This window comes from Oncorhynchus masou, chromosome 11 (assembly GCF_036934945.1).
Source record: "Oncorhynchus masou masou isolate Uvic2021 chromosome 11, UVic_Omas_1.1, whole genome shotgun sequence".
Classification (NCBI taxonomy): Eukaryota; Metazoa; Chordata; class Actinopteri; order Salmoniformes; family Salmonidae; genus Oncorhynchus; species Oncorhynchus masou.
Window position 1 is genome coordinate 25,971,224 of NC_088222.1, and position 17,728 is coordinate 25,988,951.

Below are 17,728 nucleotides of genomic sequence, written 5' to 3' on the forward strand. Positions count from 1 at the left end.
CTTTGCCTCTCCCGAGTCCGTACGGGAGTTGCAGCAATGAGACAAGACTGTAACTACTACCAATTCGATACAGTGAAATTGGGGTGAAAAAAATGTGAGTAACATAAACATTTTAAAAAGATATGCCACACCTGTCAGGTGGATGGCGTATCTTGGCAAACTAGAAATGCTCACTAACAGGGATGTGAACAATTTTGAGCACCAAATTTGAGAGAAATAAGCTTTTTGTACATATGGAATGTTTCTGGGATCTTTTATTTCAGCTCATGAAACATGGGACCAACACTTGACATGTTAAGTTTATATTTTTGTATAAGTAACCAAGTACCTCAGGCCAATTCACAGCCCCTCCTCAGCTCTCTCTGTATGGCCAAACACTGCAGCACACTGGGAAATAACAAATAAGCCTGCTTATAATAAAGCTATTCATGAATATAGAATTATATATAGAAAGAGTCATCAGCTTCCACTGCACTGTTCTGAGTTGTAGGAGAGTATTTACACTGTAGAGATAATTACATTCCCACAAAAACATATTTCAATGGATGTAAGCATGCAATCCTTGAAATTATAGGTTCAGATTGTAACAAAAACAGATATGTAAATCTAACTCATAAGCATGGTCTGAGGCAATTGTTAAATATATGCTCAATAAAGAACAAGTCCTAACAATTAAACTTCTGATAAATCCTGAAAATGTGTGATAATGTTTCAACTATACACACACAAATTCATGTGTGCACATTAATTATAAATGAGCCCCCTGGTTAAATTCTGACAGTGATAAAAGGGCAAATGTTGCTTATCAATAGCAGCCGCTTGTTCCCATGATCAATTTTAAACAGCCCCTCCCCAGAAGCAATAGCCCAGAGCCTGTGGCCATTCCCCCCCTCCCTTTCTATTCAAAACCAGCATTTGCAATCAATTTAGCTGAACCGAAGCCACTGACCCATTCTAACAGCACAACAGTAGCTCTTTCGTCAGGGACCACATTCTCATAAGCATTTGTATTTTTATGGATTCAACATTCACATGTGCAAAATGAGAACTTGTTCTCAACTAGCCTACCTGGTTAAATAAAGGTGAAATAAAATGTAAAAAATCTTAAAAACCCAAGCGGCTAACATTAGAAAGTTGCAAAGAATGCAATAACTTTGCAAGTAGACAAGGTTTTATTTATTTTCCATTACTTCATACTATGTTACCATTCAGAAAAGTAGCTAGCATGAAGGTCCAAAGCAGTGCAGAGCAGCACAGCCAGGGCACATCAGCTGCCCCAGCACAATCACTCAGCCATCCAGGCCTCTCAGACATCCTGAATGATAATTGATTAAGTAAATCCAGTCATTAAGCCCAGCGAGGGCCTCCAAAGTAAACACATTGAGTTGTGTAGTTTAGTCGGGCATCAATGGCCACCTCTATGGGACGACAACAGAGAGTGCAGCAGGATGCCTGGTGAACAGAAGGGAGGAGGGGAAGAAAAGGGATGGTTAAATCACACTGAATGAGAGCATAGATAAAGTATTCCATCTCTTTTCTTTTTCAGAGACAATGAATGCAGATAGTCTAGCGGTGGACTTTACCTGTAGCCACAGAGACATTGAGGGACTCGACCCCAGGGTGCAGATCTCTGCGGGATGGGATGGTGAGCATGACCTCACACTGCAGACGCAGCTCCCGGGACAAACCTTCCCCTTCACCACCTGAGTGAGGACACAGCAGGGTGGAGTTAGGAAAGCGAAAGCAAATAAAACACACACACATGGTCCATGGACACACACAGGAAACACTTACCCATCAGCAGAAGCGTAGGTTTTGTCATCTGGAATTTGGAACATTTCATGACAGGAACATGGGAGTTCTCTGCTTCAGCTCCCACTGTGCCAATAACCTGCCAGCCTTGTGCCACTTTCACCTGCACAGAACAGACCGTGGTCATCAGCCAGTGAGGACTATCAAATAGCATCAACCCCCTAACAGTTGATGTTTACAGGTAACTTCCAAAATAAAGGAAACACCAACATAGTGTCTCAATAGAGCGTTAGGCCACCACTAGCATCCAGAACAGTATCAATGGGCCTTGGCATAGAGTTTCAGACACTTGTAGAATCTATTGGAGGGATGCAACACCATTCAACCACGAAATATAATTTGGTGTTTTATTGATGGAAAACAATTTCTTCAACACCGCTCCAGAATCTCCCATAAATGTTCAATTGGGTTGAGTTCTGGTGACACACACACACACCCTTTAAACCCCCTATGCTCATTTGAGACCCAACTTTCAAAGTCACAGATCTCTTCTAGCCACAGTAGCCAAAATAATGGGCAACTGGACAATTTTATACATGACCCTGTTAATTGTTTAACTTAGGAATCACATCTGCTTTCAATATACAGAGCCTTCAGAAAGTATTCATACCCCTTGACTTATTCCACATTTTGTTGTGTACAACCTGAATTCAAAATGGATTACATTTGAGTTTTTTCCTCACCCATCTACACACAATACCCCATAATGACAAAGTGAAAATATGTTTTTGAAAATGTATTGAAAATGAAATACAGAGATATCATTTATGTAAGTATTCATACCCCCGAGCTAATACATGTTAGAATCACCTTTGGCAGCGCTTACAGCTGTCAGTCTTTCTGGGTAAGTCTCTAAGAGCTTTGGACACATGGATTGTAAAATATTTGTCCATGATTCTTTTAAAAATGAGCTCTGTCAAATTGGTTGCTGATCATTGCTAGACAACCATTTTTCAAGTCTTGCCATAGATTTTTAAGCAGATTTAAGTCAAAACTGTAACTCGGCCACTCAGGATCATTCACTGACTTCTTGGTAAGCAACTCCAGTGTAGATTTGGTCTTGTGTATTAGGTTATTGTCTTTCTGAATGGTGAATTCATATCCCAGTGTCTGGTGGAAAGCAGACTGAACCAGGTTTTCCTCTAGGTTTTTGCCTGTGCTTAGCTCCATTCCGTTTCTTTCTTCTCCTGAAAAACTCGCCAGTCCTTCAAAATTGCAAACAAACCCATACAATTATGCAGCCACTACTATGCTTGACAATATGGAGAGTGGTAATGAGTTATATTTGCCCCCAAACAAAACACTTTGTATTCAGGACAAAAAGTTCATTGCTTTGCCATATTTTTAGCAGTATTACTTTAGTGCCTTGTTGCAATTGTTGCAAACAGGAAGCATATTCTGTACAGGCTTCCTTCTTTTCACTTAGTCAATTAGGTTAGTATAATGGAGTAACTTGTGGAGTAAGTACAAAGTTTTCTATCACAGCCATTAAAACTCTTTTAAAGTCACCATTGTGAAATCTCTGAGCACTTTCCTTCCTCTCCAGCAACTGAGTTAGGAAGGACACCTGTGTCTTTGTAGGGACTGGGTGTATTGATACACCATCAAAACTGCCCAACTCAGAGACCTTCCATGCAACGTATGTGATTTGTTAAGCACATTCTTACTTCTGAACTAATTTAGACTTGCCAGAACAAAAGGGGTTTAAATAACAGAATTCCACTTTGACATTATGGGGTATTGTGTGTAGGCCAGTGACATCAAAAATGCTCAATTTAGACAATTTTAAATTCAGGCTGTGACAACAAAATGTGGAAATAGTCAAGGGGTATGAATACTTTCTGAAGACACTGTACTCTCATCCCTCATTTACTCAAGTGTTTCCGTTGCTTTGGCAGTAAAGACAAAAGTAAAAACAGTAAAGACAAAAGTAAAAACACATTCAGAAAATAGGTGATATTCTGAAAGCATGCTGACCAGTGCATGGCCAGGCTAAAATGCATTAGGGCAGGTACAGTACCTTCGTCATATCTACGAGGCTGTCATAGCCATACACGCTCATGACCTCCATTACACCCGAACTGGCCTTACTCACAACTGGTGTCAACGGACAGCTAGAAGCAAAGAGACAACACATATTACAGCCATAAACTCAATAAATTATTTCTTAGTCTTACAAAACAAAGTTAGATCTTGAATATTGGGTTTAGCTACCTGTTACGAAGACTGCTAGCAACTCCGTCCACCCCAAGAAAATATGCAGAACGCAGGATGGCACCAAGGTTCATTGGGTCCTGCACTCTATCTAGGACTAGCCAGAGGGGGATGTGACTGCTGTCCCTGGGGGGCTTGGAGGTCTTGTCCTCAGTGAGGAAACCCAAAAAACTGGCCTGTAGGCATAAGCCCTGGTGAACCCCTCCTGAGCACATCTTGTTCAGGTCATTCTTACTAACCCTCTGGATTGGCACACCTTGCCTATGGGCCTCCTCACACACCTGTCGTACGGAGGCCCTACGAGAGGCCTCACCCTCCTTCACAAACAACCTGTGAGCATTCCTTCTGCCCTGGGTAAGAGCCAGGAGACAGGGAGACACACCAAACAACGTCTCATAATTATTGTGTTCTTCTTTGGACAGTCTTTCTCTGGAGTCCTTTACTAGCCTCTCACACTCCTCTGGAAAGTCATCCAGGCTGAGCTTCCGGAGCTCAGATGACATTTTGCTGTCTGTATTTGTTTTCCTCTCCCGTTTGATTGGGGCACCTCTCTGGAACTCAGATGATACTCTGCTGTCTGTATTGGGCTTCCTCTCCCGTTTGATTGGGGCACCTCTCTGGAACTCAGATGATACTCTGCTGTCTGTATTGGGCTTCCTCTCCCGGGATACTAAGGTCTCTTTCCTCCAGACATTTCTGGAGGCTGGAGTCTCTGGGTCATCCTTCATGTCTTCAGACTGACCTTCGGCTTTGTACTTTCCTACTTCAGACACAGCAGGCCTGTGTCGCATTCCAGAGCTGGTTATAGCACTGCTTCGCCACCCCTCTGCTGGTTTGACTCTGCTGTCCTTAGGCCAGAGGAGAGCACTAGCGCAATGGTAGGATGCAAAGTGACAACCCACTCTCATGTCTGACTCCGATACCAAATTCAACAGTCTACTGTTGACGAACATCCTGGAACACCGACAAGCCAAATTCCAAGTCCCCATGTTCTTAAAATGAAAATACATAAATGGCTCTACAGTTACTGTGACTGGATGGTCAACTTTGAGGAAACTGGATTATGGCAATTCAATAAACGAGCGCTTACCAGCATCAGTCACGCAGATGTCCTTCGGCAAAGCATGGCAGGCTAGCTAACGTAGCTAACTTAGTCAACTTGTTAAAACGTATGCAGACTGGACACCACGTCGTAAAAACAAAACTTTAACATATAATAGTGCCTGAATGAAAACTACATATTACGCTAATTATTTTCAGTTTATGCTTTTCTAAAAATCCAGACCAATATCATTCAACATCTACATTACTCCAGGTGCTACACAGCGTGATTTCAAGACTCCGCCTCCTCCAGGAAGTAAACTATATATTTTTTTCATCCTTCAGAAGGTGAACATACCAAGTACGATAATCAACACTACCCTCTAACGTTCATCTATGATATTGCATGTCTACACGTTATGTCATGAAACAGATAAGACTTTAAAATTGTAGTTTTTTTCTCTCAGTTGTATTATTATACTTTGGGGGTAAGTGTGCCTCCCAGAATTATCTTATTTTACCTTTCAAATTAATGATTGAGGGTGAAAATATCTCACAAGATCCCAGATCACCCATTCACACAGACAAAGGCAGACCTTTAGCTGTTGGAGCAGGTGCAACCATATTGTTGAGTCGTTTTTAAGTTATGCGAGCACCCCCCCCCCCTCCCCCTCAGAGCTGTTACACCAAACCATTGTTATTAACTTTGCACTTAAACGCTATTTTTTTTATTATTTTAAAATTACATTTTTTATTTAACTAGGCAGGTCTGATGGCTGCCCCAGACCACTCATAGAACAGTTAAGTGCATCATTGGATGCTTTTTTTTGCCATCCCGTGCCACTTTATACACAGAAGATCTCCGCTAAGCATTGAATCACATGGTTTACCTGTCTCTCTGTGACCACTGATAACTTCAGAACAAAGTTGACTAGAAATAAAAAGTTGCCAATGTCTTCGCAAATGGAACAAACAAGTGATGTATAAAAATATGTTTCAAATGAAAACCGAGATGACTGCATTAAAATCCCCTAGAGACGATTTCCTCGCCCCACCCTGGAAATCTAATTAGTACTATACAAAATATCCCCATAAAAATACATCAATTTAAACAAGAGATATGTTTTTTTTGTATTGGATGAGTTTAATCCCCAGAATCTTCCGATGTCGCACTTCCGCATCTATGGTGAGAGGTGACAGAGCTTGAATGATTTTTGTAAGACCATGAAACATCCTGAAAATCAGTCTTCTCACATTCTTGCAGTCAGCATGCCAACTGCCTGCTCCCTCAAAACTTGAGACATCTGTGGCATTGTGTTGTGTCACACAACTCCACATTTTAGTGTGGCATTTTATTGTTCCCAGCACAAGGTGCACCTGTGTAATGATCATGTTTAATCAGCTTCTTGATACGCCACACCTGTCAGTTTAATGGATTATCTTGGGAAAGGACAAATGCTCACTAACAGGGATGTAAACAAATTTGGCACACCTGTACTTGGGGAGTTTCTCCCATTATCTTCTGCAGATCCTGTCAAGCTCTGCCAGGTTGGATGGAGGGTGTTGCTGCACAGCTATTTCAGGTCTCTCCAGAGATGTTCGGTCAGGTTCAAGTCCAAGCTCATGCTGGGCCATTTAAGGACATTCAGAGACTTGTCCTGAAGCCACTCCTGCGTTGTCTTGGCTGTGTGCTTAGGGTCGTTGTCATGTTGGAAAGTGAACCTTCGCCCCAGTCTTCGCCCCAGTCTGAGGTTATTTATCTTCGTTATTTATCTTCCCTATTGAACATACTATTCTCCGTCTTAAATTTGATCATTTATTTAGATTTTAGAGTACCTGGGGATTAATTAGAAACATCGTTTGACATGTTTGGACGAACTTTACTGGTAACTTTTTGGATTTGTTTGTATGCATGTTGAACAAGTGGATTACTGAATCAAGCGCACCAACTAAACTGACATTTTTGGGATATAAAAAAGGACTTTATCAAACAAAACTATCATTCATTGTGTAGCTGGAACCCTTGGGATTGCAAACAGAGGAAGATCTTCAAAGGTAAGTGGTTCATTTTATCGCTATTTGTTACTTTTGTGAAGCCTGTGCTCGTTTGGAAAAGTATTTTAGTGTGGGGCGCTGTCCTCAGATAATCGCATTGTATGCTTTCGCTGAAATTTGAAATCTGACAACGTGGTTGGATTAACAAGAAGTTAAGCTTTTAAATGATGTAGGACACTTGTATGTTCATTAATGTTTAATATTACAATTTTGTCATTTGAATTTGGCGCGCTCCAGCTTCACCGTATGTTGTCAATTTTGATCCCTTTCGCGGGTTCTGTGCACTAAGAGGTTGAATGATGGAGGCCACTGTGTTCTTGGGGACCTTCAATGCTGCAGAAATTTTTTGGTACCCTTCCCTAGATCTGTGCCCTTACACAATCCTGACTCGGAGCTCTACGGACAAGTTCTTATATAGAAAGGGGTGTACATTTCGAAATCATGTCCAATCAATTGATTTAAGCACAGGTGGACTCCAATTAAGATGTAGAAACATCTTTAGGATGATAAATGGAAACAGGATGCACCTGAGCTCAATTTCTAGTCTCATAGCAAAGGGTTTGAATACTTATGTAAACGGTATGTTTTTTTATTTGTAATAAATTTGCAAACATTTCTAAAAACCTGTTTTCACTTTGCCATTATGGGGTATTGTGTGTAGATCGATGAGGAAAAAAATATTGAATCCATTTTAGAATAAGGCTGTAAAGCAACAAAATGTGGAATAAGTCAAGGTGTCTGAATACTTTCCAAATGCACTGTATACAAGGTAACTAACCTGTTCGAGTATGCAGTCTAATTACACTACATGCAAATGCCCATAACATTCACTAGTGTGCATTGTTGGAGAGAAGTGAACTTTGTGTAATTCAACTTGCTCTCACTCTCTTGCTCTCTCTCTCTGAGGACCTGAGCCCTAGTACCATGCCTCAGGACTTCCTGGCCTGTTGTCTCCTTGCTGTCCCCAGTTCACCTGGTCGTGTTGCTGCTCCAGTTTCAACTGTTCTTCCTCCGGCTATGGAACCCTGACCTGTTCACCGAACGTGCTACCTGTCCCAGACCTGTTGTTTTTCAACTCTCTAGAGACAGCAGGAGCGGTAGAGATACTCTGATTGATTGGCTATGAAAAGCCAACTGACATTTCTCGTGAGGTGCTGACCTGTTGCACCCTCGACAAACTGTGATTATTATTATTTGACTCTGCTGGTCATCTATGAACATTTGAACATCTTGGCCATGTTCTGTTATAATCTCCACCCGGCACATCCAGCAGAGAACTGGCCACCCCTCATAACTTGGTTCCTCTCTAGGCTTCTTCCTAGGTTCTGGCCTTTCCAGGGAGTTTTTCCTAGCCACCGTGCTTCTACAACTGCATTGCTTGCTGTTTGGGGTTTTAGGCTGGGTTTCTGTACAGCACTTTGTGACATCAGCTGATGTAAGAAGGGCTTTATAAATAAATTTGATTGAACTAGTAATTTAATTACATTTTGCAGTAACTTGTTTAACTAAATTCAAATATTAGTAGTGATTTCAGTTGCTAATTACTTTTTTTTGCCATGTAGTGGCATAGATAGCTACTGGAACTAAACACTACTACTTTTGCTCAAATAAAATAGGTAAAATAGGCAGGAATGTCCTTTCTTTTCAGCATTAGATCTCCCTAATTCTTACTTTGTGTTCAGTAGGCTAAATCACACATTCTGTTAACATCTGACTACAGCGATCTGTTCTTGCAATTTGTAATCTACGACATTTCAGATGTATTTTCACAAAGTGTTGAAAAGAAATTCTAAGAAACTTTAGTTAAGTAAACTATATATTTCTTAACGGTAGCTTTAGTGTAGCTTAACTTCTTCCAGTGTGAAATTATTGGTAGCTTGGTAAACTATAGCACGCGCTCCAGCAGGTGTATCTCACTGATCATCCCTAAAGCCAACACCTCATTCGGCTGCCTTTCGTTCCAGTACTCTGCTGCCTGTGACTGGAACAAATTGCAAAAATCGCTGAAGTTGGAGACTTTTATCTCCCTCACCAACTTCAAACATCAGCTATCTGAGCAGCTAACCGATCGCTGCAGCTGTACATAATCTATTGGTAAATAGCCCACCCATTTTCACCTACCTCATCCCCACAGTTTTTATTTATTTACTTTTCTGCTCTTTTGCACACCAATATCTCTACCTGTACATGATCATCTGATCATTTATCACTCCAGTGTTAATCTGCAATATTGTAATTATTCGCCTACCTCCTCATGCCTTTTGCACACATTGTATATAGACTCCCCTTTTTTTCTACTGTGTTATTGACTTGTTAATTGTTTACTCCATGTGTAACTCTGTGTTGTCTGTTCACACTGCTATGCTTTATCTTGGCCAGGTCGCAGTTGCAAATGAGAACTTGTTCTCAACTAGCCTACCTGGTTAAATAAAGGTGAAATAAATAAAAAATTCCAGCACTGCTAGTGCGGTAGGTAACATGCTGGAATTAGTCACTGTGTTATATCCGATATAGCCCTATTCTGTTTGAAATTACAGTGATGACAATAAGGTAATGCCTAGGGAAATCAATCATGTGTATAATTTTTATTATAATATGCCAAACCATTTCTACTAGAGCTACATACATTTTTGACCTGTCCCAGGTACACTTACTCATCATCGTCAATACAAGACACGTCACAAACAGGTGGATATCAATGTCACCAACATCAATGGAGCAGTTTCTCTTGCCACATTAATCAAATCAAATGTATATATAAAGCCCTTCGTACATCAGCTGATATCTCAAAGTGCTGTACAGAAACCCAGCCTAAAACCCCAAACAGCAAGCAATGCAGGTGTAGAAGCACCTGAATCAATTGAGTCATATAAGGTGCATTTTCCCCAAGATCTGTAAACCACCAACTATTGTTAATTTCTTTCTCAGCACTGACTGAACAATACCAAAAGCCTCAAATCGTTATTGTATGAAATGGCACTATAATACAACAGAATTTTAAAAAGGCAATACATTTTGGTTGAGTTTTTTTTATACGCAACTTAATTCATGTCTTTCCTTTCCTTTTATAATGTGTCTGGGGGACAAAAAGAGGGAACATTAACATTTCAATCTTATGTATTAATTTTCTGTGAAGGGCAAACGGCTCAAATTAATTGTCCATAAGTGAGTGGTTGAATCTTGTAGCAGTGTGTAAAAGTGTCTCCTTCACCTTAAAACAGGCCACTCAGCCATCTTAAAACAGGCCACTCAGCCATCTTAAAACAGGCCACTCAGCCATCTTAAAACAGGCCACTCAGCCACCTTAAAACAGGCCACTTTCATGAACTTCCCATAATTTCTTAGCGACAACGCAGTTTTTGCCTTTGGCAACCACGTCCTGCGGCGCACAGCAGAAGAAGTAACGTCCACTCAGGGGCTCCATGCCATCCTGGAGGTCACAGTGGAGTGTAGTCTGGACACCGGATTCTGGATCCAGGAACAACAGTCTGGCTATTGGCTTGATGATGAATTTCTGCCACAAGCTACAGTTTCGGGGTAGCTCCGTTTTCACTACTCCTACAAGGGCCAAACATAATAGAGATATGAGTTAATGGAAAGAACACAGTTGAACTGATAACTATCCAACACAGGAAAATGCACACCCTTAGCCTGTAACCCATGACTTGTAGAGTGTATTTAGTAACTTTAATTTAACCAGGGGAACCAATTGAGACCAGGGTCTCTTCCAAAGGTGCCCTGAGAACAACAGTTCAAACAATGTGAGCAACAATTCAAGCATGATCACTACAAAATTACAGTTACAACATTTCAAATAAATTATGTTAGATTCAAATGGGCAGTAGAAACTAATACGTACAATCAATCAAAACAAGTGCAGTTTCCATTGGTTACATTTTATATTAAATTCACCTTTTGGGAACAAATAATCAAGTCTTAGAGTGACCTATAGGCCATTCCAGGACTGAGGGGCATAGTAACTCAAAGCAGTCTTCCCTAACTCAAAGGAGCCCTGTGGAACCTCTAATGGAAACCAGCATTGAGATTGAGTTTTCTAGTTACCAGATTTCTAATTTAGAGGTGGGGCGAGGTAGTATGGGAGGGACTCGTTGTTGTTCATTGTGACAGACATACCATTTAATCCTTTTGAAGGAAATGACCAACCTGGGTGAACACCGTAGCAAGTGACATTGGTACCCTTCAGCCTCTTAGCCAGCTCGTGGTTGAAGAGAATGTTGCACAGTTTGCTTTAGCAGTAAGAGTGGAAGAACTGCCAGCTGTACCGCCCGGTGCCCAGGTGTTTATTAGTGACAAGGGCATCAAAGTCAATGTTTCCCCAGCAATATGCCATGGAGTCCAGTGTGACTACATGGCCCTAAGTGCCCTCCTTCAGGTGGTCCAGCAAAAGACAGGTCAGCAGAAAGTGGCTGAGGTGGTTGACCACAAACTCAATAGCAAAGCCATCAGCAGTGCGCCCATCCACCACCAGACCTGAAGAGTAATCAGAGATGGTGTAATACAGTCCAATATCCTTTTCCCACTCATGTCTTCTTTTTATTACAATATGACCACTGTTAATGAGCAGATCCCATTGAGCCCCTGTCTTCAGGAAGGTCTATGTCAAAGAATGCACTGCCTGGATGCTCCCCAGTCTAACTGCATGTACACCACATCAGTGTTGCCCGTCTTCTGAAATACAAATAACAATTTGCTAGGCCTATATTTATAGGCATACCATGTTTTTCTAATGGTACATCTCACTAATGAATATTCGAAAACAAATTTTGAATAATTGATTTTCATAAGATTCTCACACCCTTTTTATATCACTTATAGCAAGTTCAGCTTTCTTTTGGATGTGCCATGCCAGGATTACTCTTGCAACCCTCCTGGCAAGCTCCATAGCAGTGGCTTTTCCAATGCCTGTGTTCACACCTATAGAGTGAACAAGACATGGACAGTTCCAGAAGTGCAATGCAAACCTGATTGAAACTTGATTCAAGCCCTGAGGTACAGTAGCATCGCCTACTAAAGGCTGCATGAGACAGCAACAATGATGACACCACATTTTTACATTTAGCAGACACTCTTATCCAGAGGGACTTACAGGAGCAATTAGGGTTAAGTGCCTTGCTCAAGGGCACAATGATTTTTTACTTATAGTCTCCTCGGGATTTGATTCAGCAGCCTTTTGGTTACTGGCGCAACGCTCTTAACCGCTAGGCTACCTGGCGCAAATTAAAACAGTTCAAGGGTTATTTGATTAAAGGGGCAATCAGCAGTTGCTACATTCGTTTTTGGACTTATAATTAATTATACACTACATGGACAAAAGTAGGAGGACACCTGCTCATCTCATTCCAAAATCATGGGCATTAATATGGAGTTGGTCCCCACTTTGCTCCAATAACAGCCTCCACTCTTCAGGGAAGGTTTTCCACTAGATGTTGGAGAATTTCTACGGGGACTTGCTTTCATTCTGCTACAAGAGCATTAGTGAGGTCAGGGATTAGGCCTAACCCACCAAGATTTACATGCTAAAATCACCACTGATGATAAGATATTGAGCTCCCACAATGACAATGTCATGGCAAGACTGACATTCGAATCAGTCTCTGGGAATAAAGGCCTTCAAAGCAGTCAAACATTTTTAAAGGACAAAATATTTTCTTACTTACCTGTTATTATTATAGTCTTCCCTGCCATCACTGCATTTGCTTTACATTTTAAGTCGCTCTGGATAAGAGCGTCTGCTAAATGACTTAAATGTAAATGTAAATTTTGAGCTTTTGAAAATAGTTTCAACAAAGAGAATGTACAATGCAACTACACCAGCTGCAACTAATAAAGGTAGCATGATGGTTTTGCACGGTCATGTGACACATCTCTATCTCACCTTGTAGAAGTGCAACCCGTGAATATAACGTGGTTAGTTGTATAGCATGCTTTTTGTTACCTGTGAGACCTAGGCTACCTGTCCCACTGGTTCCCTGTAGGTACAATATTCTGAACAAACCTGTCCGGATTTACTATTCAATTGCTTCGTAGTGTGCTTGACTCAAAGGAGGCCTATCTACATTTGTTCGACTTCTGCTCAGAATACCATGGTCGCATTAAAAAGACAGGTCTAGACCACTGAAGCTGTGTCAACACTTGACACTTACATGTGACTTCTGCTATCAAAATATGAAGGTAATAATGCATTTAGAATATAGTTTATTTAGATGCATGAATACACTAGACCAAAAGCTTTATTTGATGGCTGTTTTAAAACTAACATCCTGCAATTCTATGTATGAATGATTCATGTTCACTACTTGGTCAATTGATTTATTAATTAAATCTATGAAAATAAATAATATGAATTGATAGTTCACCCCTCTGTTTTATTTTATTCTGTAATAACCACGTGTTCAAGCTGATCAAATCAAAGTTTATTTAGCGCTGTTCTTTCAGAACCATGAAGGGCACTTCAATCATTTACAATAACACTACTCATCCTTTATTAGTATTACAAATAGAAGATTATCACTTCTCACAACGGTGCTCTTTTAGTAAAGTAAGATCAAAGCTGAGTCAATGTCTCGCAAGATCACATAACGATGAATTTGTCACGCCTTGTCCATAGAGAGGCCTTTTATTCTCTATTTTGGTTAGGCCAGGGTGTGACTAGGGTGAGAATTCTATGTTCTTTTTTTCTATGTTTTTGTATTTCTTTGTTTCTGGCCGGGTATGGTTCTCAATCAGGGACAGCTGTCTGTCGTTGTCTCTGATTGAGAACCATACTTAGGTAGCTCTTTCCCACATGAGTTTTGTGGCTAGTTGTTTTCTGTTTTGTATCTGTACCAGACAGAACTGTTTCGGTTTTGTTCAAGTTGTTGTTTTTTTGTATTTTTCAGTGTTCTATTAAAATAATTATGAACACGTACCACGCTGCACCTTGGTCCTCACCTTCTTCTCTTGAATGCCGTTACAGATTTTACATAACAAAACCAAATGAGTATAGCATAGTAGCATATAGGCTAATGTTACTGTTTCATCAAAAACACCTAATTTATATTGAGATTTTAGGATGGTTAGTTGAAGCTAAATAGTCAAAAATAAATCTTATGCATCAAAACTCAACAGAGCCACCAGGCAGGATATATGCTTTGATTTAAACAAAATACAAGAAAGGCTACTACTTTGTTAACATCCTCTGCACTAATTCGCTCATGAAACAGTAGTTCAAGAAGATCAAAATGTATAGGCTATTCCTATGAAACTGATTGAGATCAATCAAATGATTGGCATGCAGATGCAGTTTCACTGGTAAAACGTGAATAATTATCATTCAGATTGACAGTAATGATGGCCTATTTTGAAATTAGGCATGCCTAACTTGGTGTTTGAGGGAATTCAAAATATACAATTTCCTTGACATAATATATGTGGGCATAGGCAGACTTTGCAATTGGAGGTTGCATTGTATGCATATTTTATAACAGGGCTCTCCAACCCTGTTCCTGGAGATCTACCATCCTGTAGAGCCCTGTAATGATACGCTATTCAATAGGCTACATCTGTCAGTACAAACTTTGATCGAAGAAATCATGACTAGTAATGGCCCAGTGCACTACTTTTGTTATTATACATTTTATTTTATTTTATTCATAACATTTTTTAATTAAGATTTTTGTGGGGGTGCTGCAGCACCTTCAGCACCCCTACTTCCCGCAGCTATGGTCTAGATGCACAAAAGTAGCATTGTGATCAGATTGTTTTCTGATCTGGCTGACCACTTCAGGAGGTCAAGGATCCATTGTGTACGGATTTCTCCTCAGTCTGGGATGCAATCAGGCAACCAAAAGTGCATACAGTGGGCGATGTCATCAGCACATCAGCACTGTCTCCAGAAAACGTGTTTCGGGAGCGAGAGGCATCTTTTTTCATGAAAGGGTTTTCTGGCTTCATAAATGCTAGCCAGCATTACTAGGAAAACAATTTGTTGTTTGGCAAGAGTTATGCTATCCTGTTTGCAATCCCTTCAGCTTTGCTAGCTACCTGGCTTGTCAGAGGTTAGTTGGCTAGTGAGCTACAGTAGTTGGCTACTGCCATCAAGTTGTTGTGTTGTTATCAGATTTAGCCTGTTCCACCATTTGCAGAATGCATAGACATTTCAATATAGCGCGGGAAAAGGGAATCCAGACACAACATGGACACGGTAGACACATTTCAATGTAGGTGTAGACGCATTACGCTTTCGGAATTCCGTGATCAGAACTCAATGATCAGAATACAAAGCTGCATAAACTGTCAAGCGTAGACATGGCTTCAGATCAGATGCACAAGTCACATTAATGTCAGCGTTTAGACAGGCAGCACAATTCTGATATTATTTCCACTAATTGGCAGTGGTGTAAAGTACCCTTGTGTGGTGTTCATGTTTTTGTTATTCACCCAATGTTCACAGGTCTGATGGACCCACAGAATTATTGGGTTTTTAATTAAAACAATATGGATATAAATATTTATGTTAAAACACTTAATGGTTAGATGTTGACATATCAATTACGAGCAATATAGACAGCATACATGGTTGATATTTGCCATTTACCTCTGCTGGATTACATTTATCAATAAATGTGTTATGCATTTTTTTAAATAAAATTAAAATCAAGACATGGGTGGAATAAATAATGTCTATCTTGAGCAAATATAAATGAAACCAGGTTTTCTCTCCACTATTGATGTTTACTGATTTGAACTGAACAAATTGGAAGGACTAATTTTACATACAGTATTTTATGAAAATGATAAATGAGCCCCCATTGAACACAAATTAAGGCCGGTCTACACACCACATGAGGGAAAGAGTTTTACTCTGTGTGTGTTGCAAATGTATTTATTGCACTTGAGGCATGTGTACTGTGTCTTTCTGTCCTTCTTGGGTCCACACACATCGCAGAGCTTCTTCTTGTTGCTACCGGCTGCAATCTAGAATGATGGAATAATTTAGTTCAGGAATTTTACTAACATCTCACTCACTCACATATATAGCTACAGCAGGCCAGGGTAGGAGAATCAAACACACACACATGCAACAACATCACTCACACTAACTTCTTGTATTGGAGTTGTTGGTTCTGTGGGTCGGGCGGAATCCTTCCTTCTGTCATAACTCTCCTGTGACGATCTGAAGGATCAGGTAAGAGTGGATCCACTCTACAGCGTGCTCTCTCTCATAGAGGGGGATAGCGGGAAGTCAGCTGTTTTATGGTCGGTCATAAAATATGCTGCCCCTACGCTCTGTAGTGTTCGACAATAGAATGTAAACTGTGGAACACAGAGAGACCCTTGGGCATCAAAAGTTTGAATAATTAAACAATATTTCTATTTTTGAGAATGAGGGAGTGGTCCTTGGACACTTAAGGTACAGTCAGGAGTGTGTGTCATTTGGTGATCTAATTTTTTCACAAGCTTCTCTCTCTACAAAAATGATTTCTAAGGCCCTGAGCAGAGATTATTTTTGCCAAACTGATTGTGGTAAGGAGCCACACATGCAAAGCTGTTTATTTGTTGTGTCCCTCCCCCAATTTGCAGCTGGCAAGGGTAGAGTGTGGGAATATACAGAATATTTTTTACAATGTATCGAAATAATGTATTGTAATACCATTGTGCAGGCTCCCGCAAGACATTTTGTGTTTTCACACACTACAAAGGGTAAAGATTGAGAGAAAAGCAGGAGACAGACAGACAGTCAGGGAGACAGACAGGTTATTGGTGCTATGTTGAAACAGCATGCCCAGGGAGGAGGAAGACAGATTGAAGGCACACATCAAACCTTTTTGTTTCATTTGTACTTGTTTTTACCTACACACACACTTGCCCACACTTTTATTACCCTTGGGTCCAGTAGACCCTACTCCCACATATGTAATATAAATGTGTAGGGGGGTGCACAGTGTGTACTCAATGAGAATGTGTTATTTTACATGTTCTTAACAGAAAACAAGCCAAGGCAAATGAGTCTCAGGTTGAAAAAAGAATTCACTGTATTATTTTTAGTAAACATTGAAAATGGGTCCCACAGACCCGAACACCACACAAGGGTTAGGCAGAATAACTTAACTACTTAAGTCGTTTTTGAGGTATCTTACTATTTACATTTTTGACAACTTTTACTTCACTACATTCCTAAAGAATGTACTTTTTACTCTATACATTTTCCTTAACACCCAAAAGTACTCGTTACATTTTTAATGCTTAGCAGGACTGTGAAGTTCAGACACTTATCAAGAGAACATCTCAGGTCATCACTACACCCTCTGATCTGGCAGACTCACAAAGCATCTGCTTCGTTTGTAAATTATGTCTGAGTGTTCGAGTGTGCCTCTGGCTATCCGTAAATTAAAAATTAAAAATGGTGCCGGCTGGTTTGCTTAATAAAATGATTTTTTTATTTATTATTTATACTTTTACTCTTGATACTTAAGTATATTTAAAACCAAATACTTAAAGACTTTTACTAAAGTAGTATTTTACTAGTTGACTTTCACTTGAGTCATGTTTTTATAAAGGTATCTTTACTTTTACTCAAGTATGACAATTTAGTACTTTTTCCACC

The 17,728-nt window shown here is 40.2% G+C and overlaps 1 protein-coding gene and 1 pseudogene across 2 annotated transcripts; both read right to left on the reverse strand.

Annotated features, from left to right (window-relative positions):
- Nucleotides 1–246: 246 nt before the first annotated feature.
- Nucleotides 247–5,372, reverse strand: LOC135548381 (rRNA methyltransferase 1, mitochondrial-like). Of its 2 annotated transcripts, XM_064977923.1 has the most exons (6): nt 5,117–5,372; nt 4,027–5,018; nt 3,833–3,926; nt 1,795–1,915; nt 1,584–1,703; nt 247–1,452 (listed from the first exon to the last, which is right to left on the reverse strand). In XM_064977923.1, exons 1-6 carry the CDS (start codon nt 5,120–5,122, stop codon nt 1,406–1,408), a joined length of 1,380 nt encoding a protein of 459 aa, XP_064833995.1. In that variant the 5' UTR covers nt 5,123–5,372; the 3' UTR covers nt 247–1,405. The 2 variants fall into 2 exon arrangements, with proteins under 2 accessions (XP_064833995.1, XP_064833994.1); XM_064977922.1 differs by having other exon boundaries at nt 4,027–5,372.
- Nucleotides 5,373–9,980: 4,608 nt separating this feature from the next.
- LOC135548382 (dehydrogenase/reductase SDR family member 13-like) lies at nt 9,981–12,979 on the reverse strand (annotated as a pseudogene).
- Nucleotides 12,980–17,728: the final 4,749 nt, after the last annotated feature.

Excerpts from the sequence above, each read along its gene's own strand:
- LOC135548381 (XM_064977922.1), bottom strand. The coding sequence starts at position 5,036 with ATGTATTTTCATTTTAAGAACATGGGGACTTGGAATTTGGCTTGTCGG. Across the intron at positions 1,704-1,794 it reads ACCTACGCTTCTGCTGATGG|GTGGTGAAGGGGAAGGTTTG; the intron begins GTAAGTGTTTCC and ends GTCCTCACTCAG. Across the intron at positions 1,453-1,583 it reads CAATGTCTCTGTGGCTACAG|GCATCCTGCTGCACTCTCTG; the intron begins GTAAAGTCCACC and ends TCTGTTCACCAG.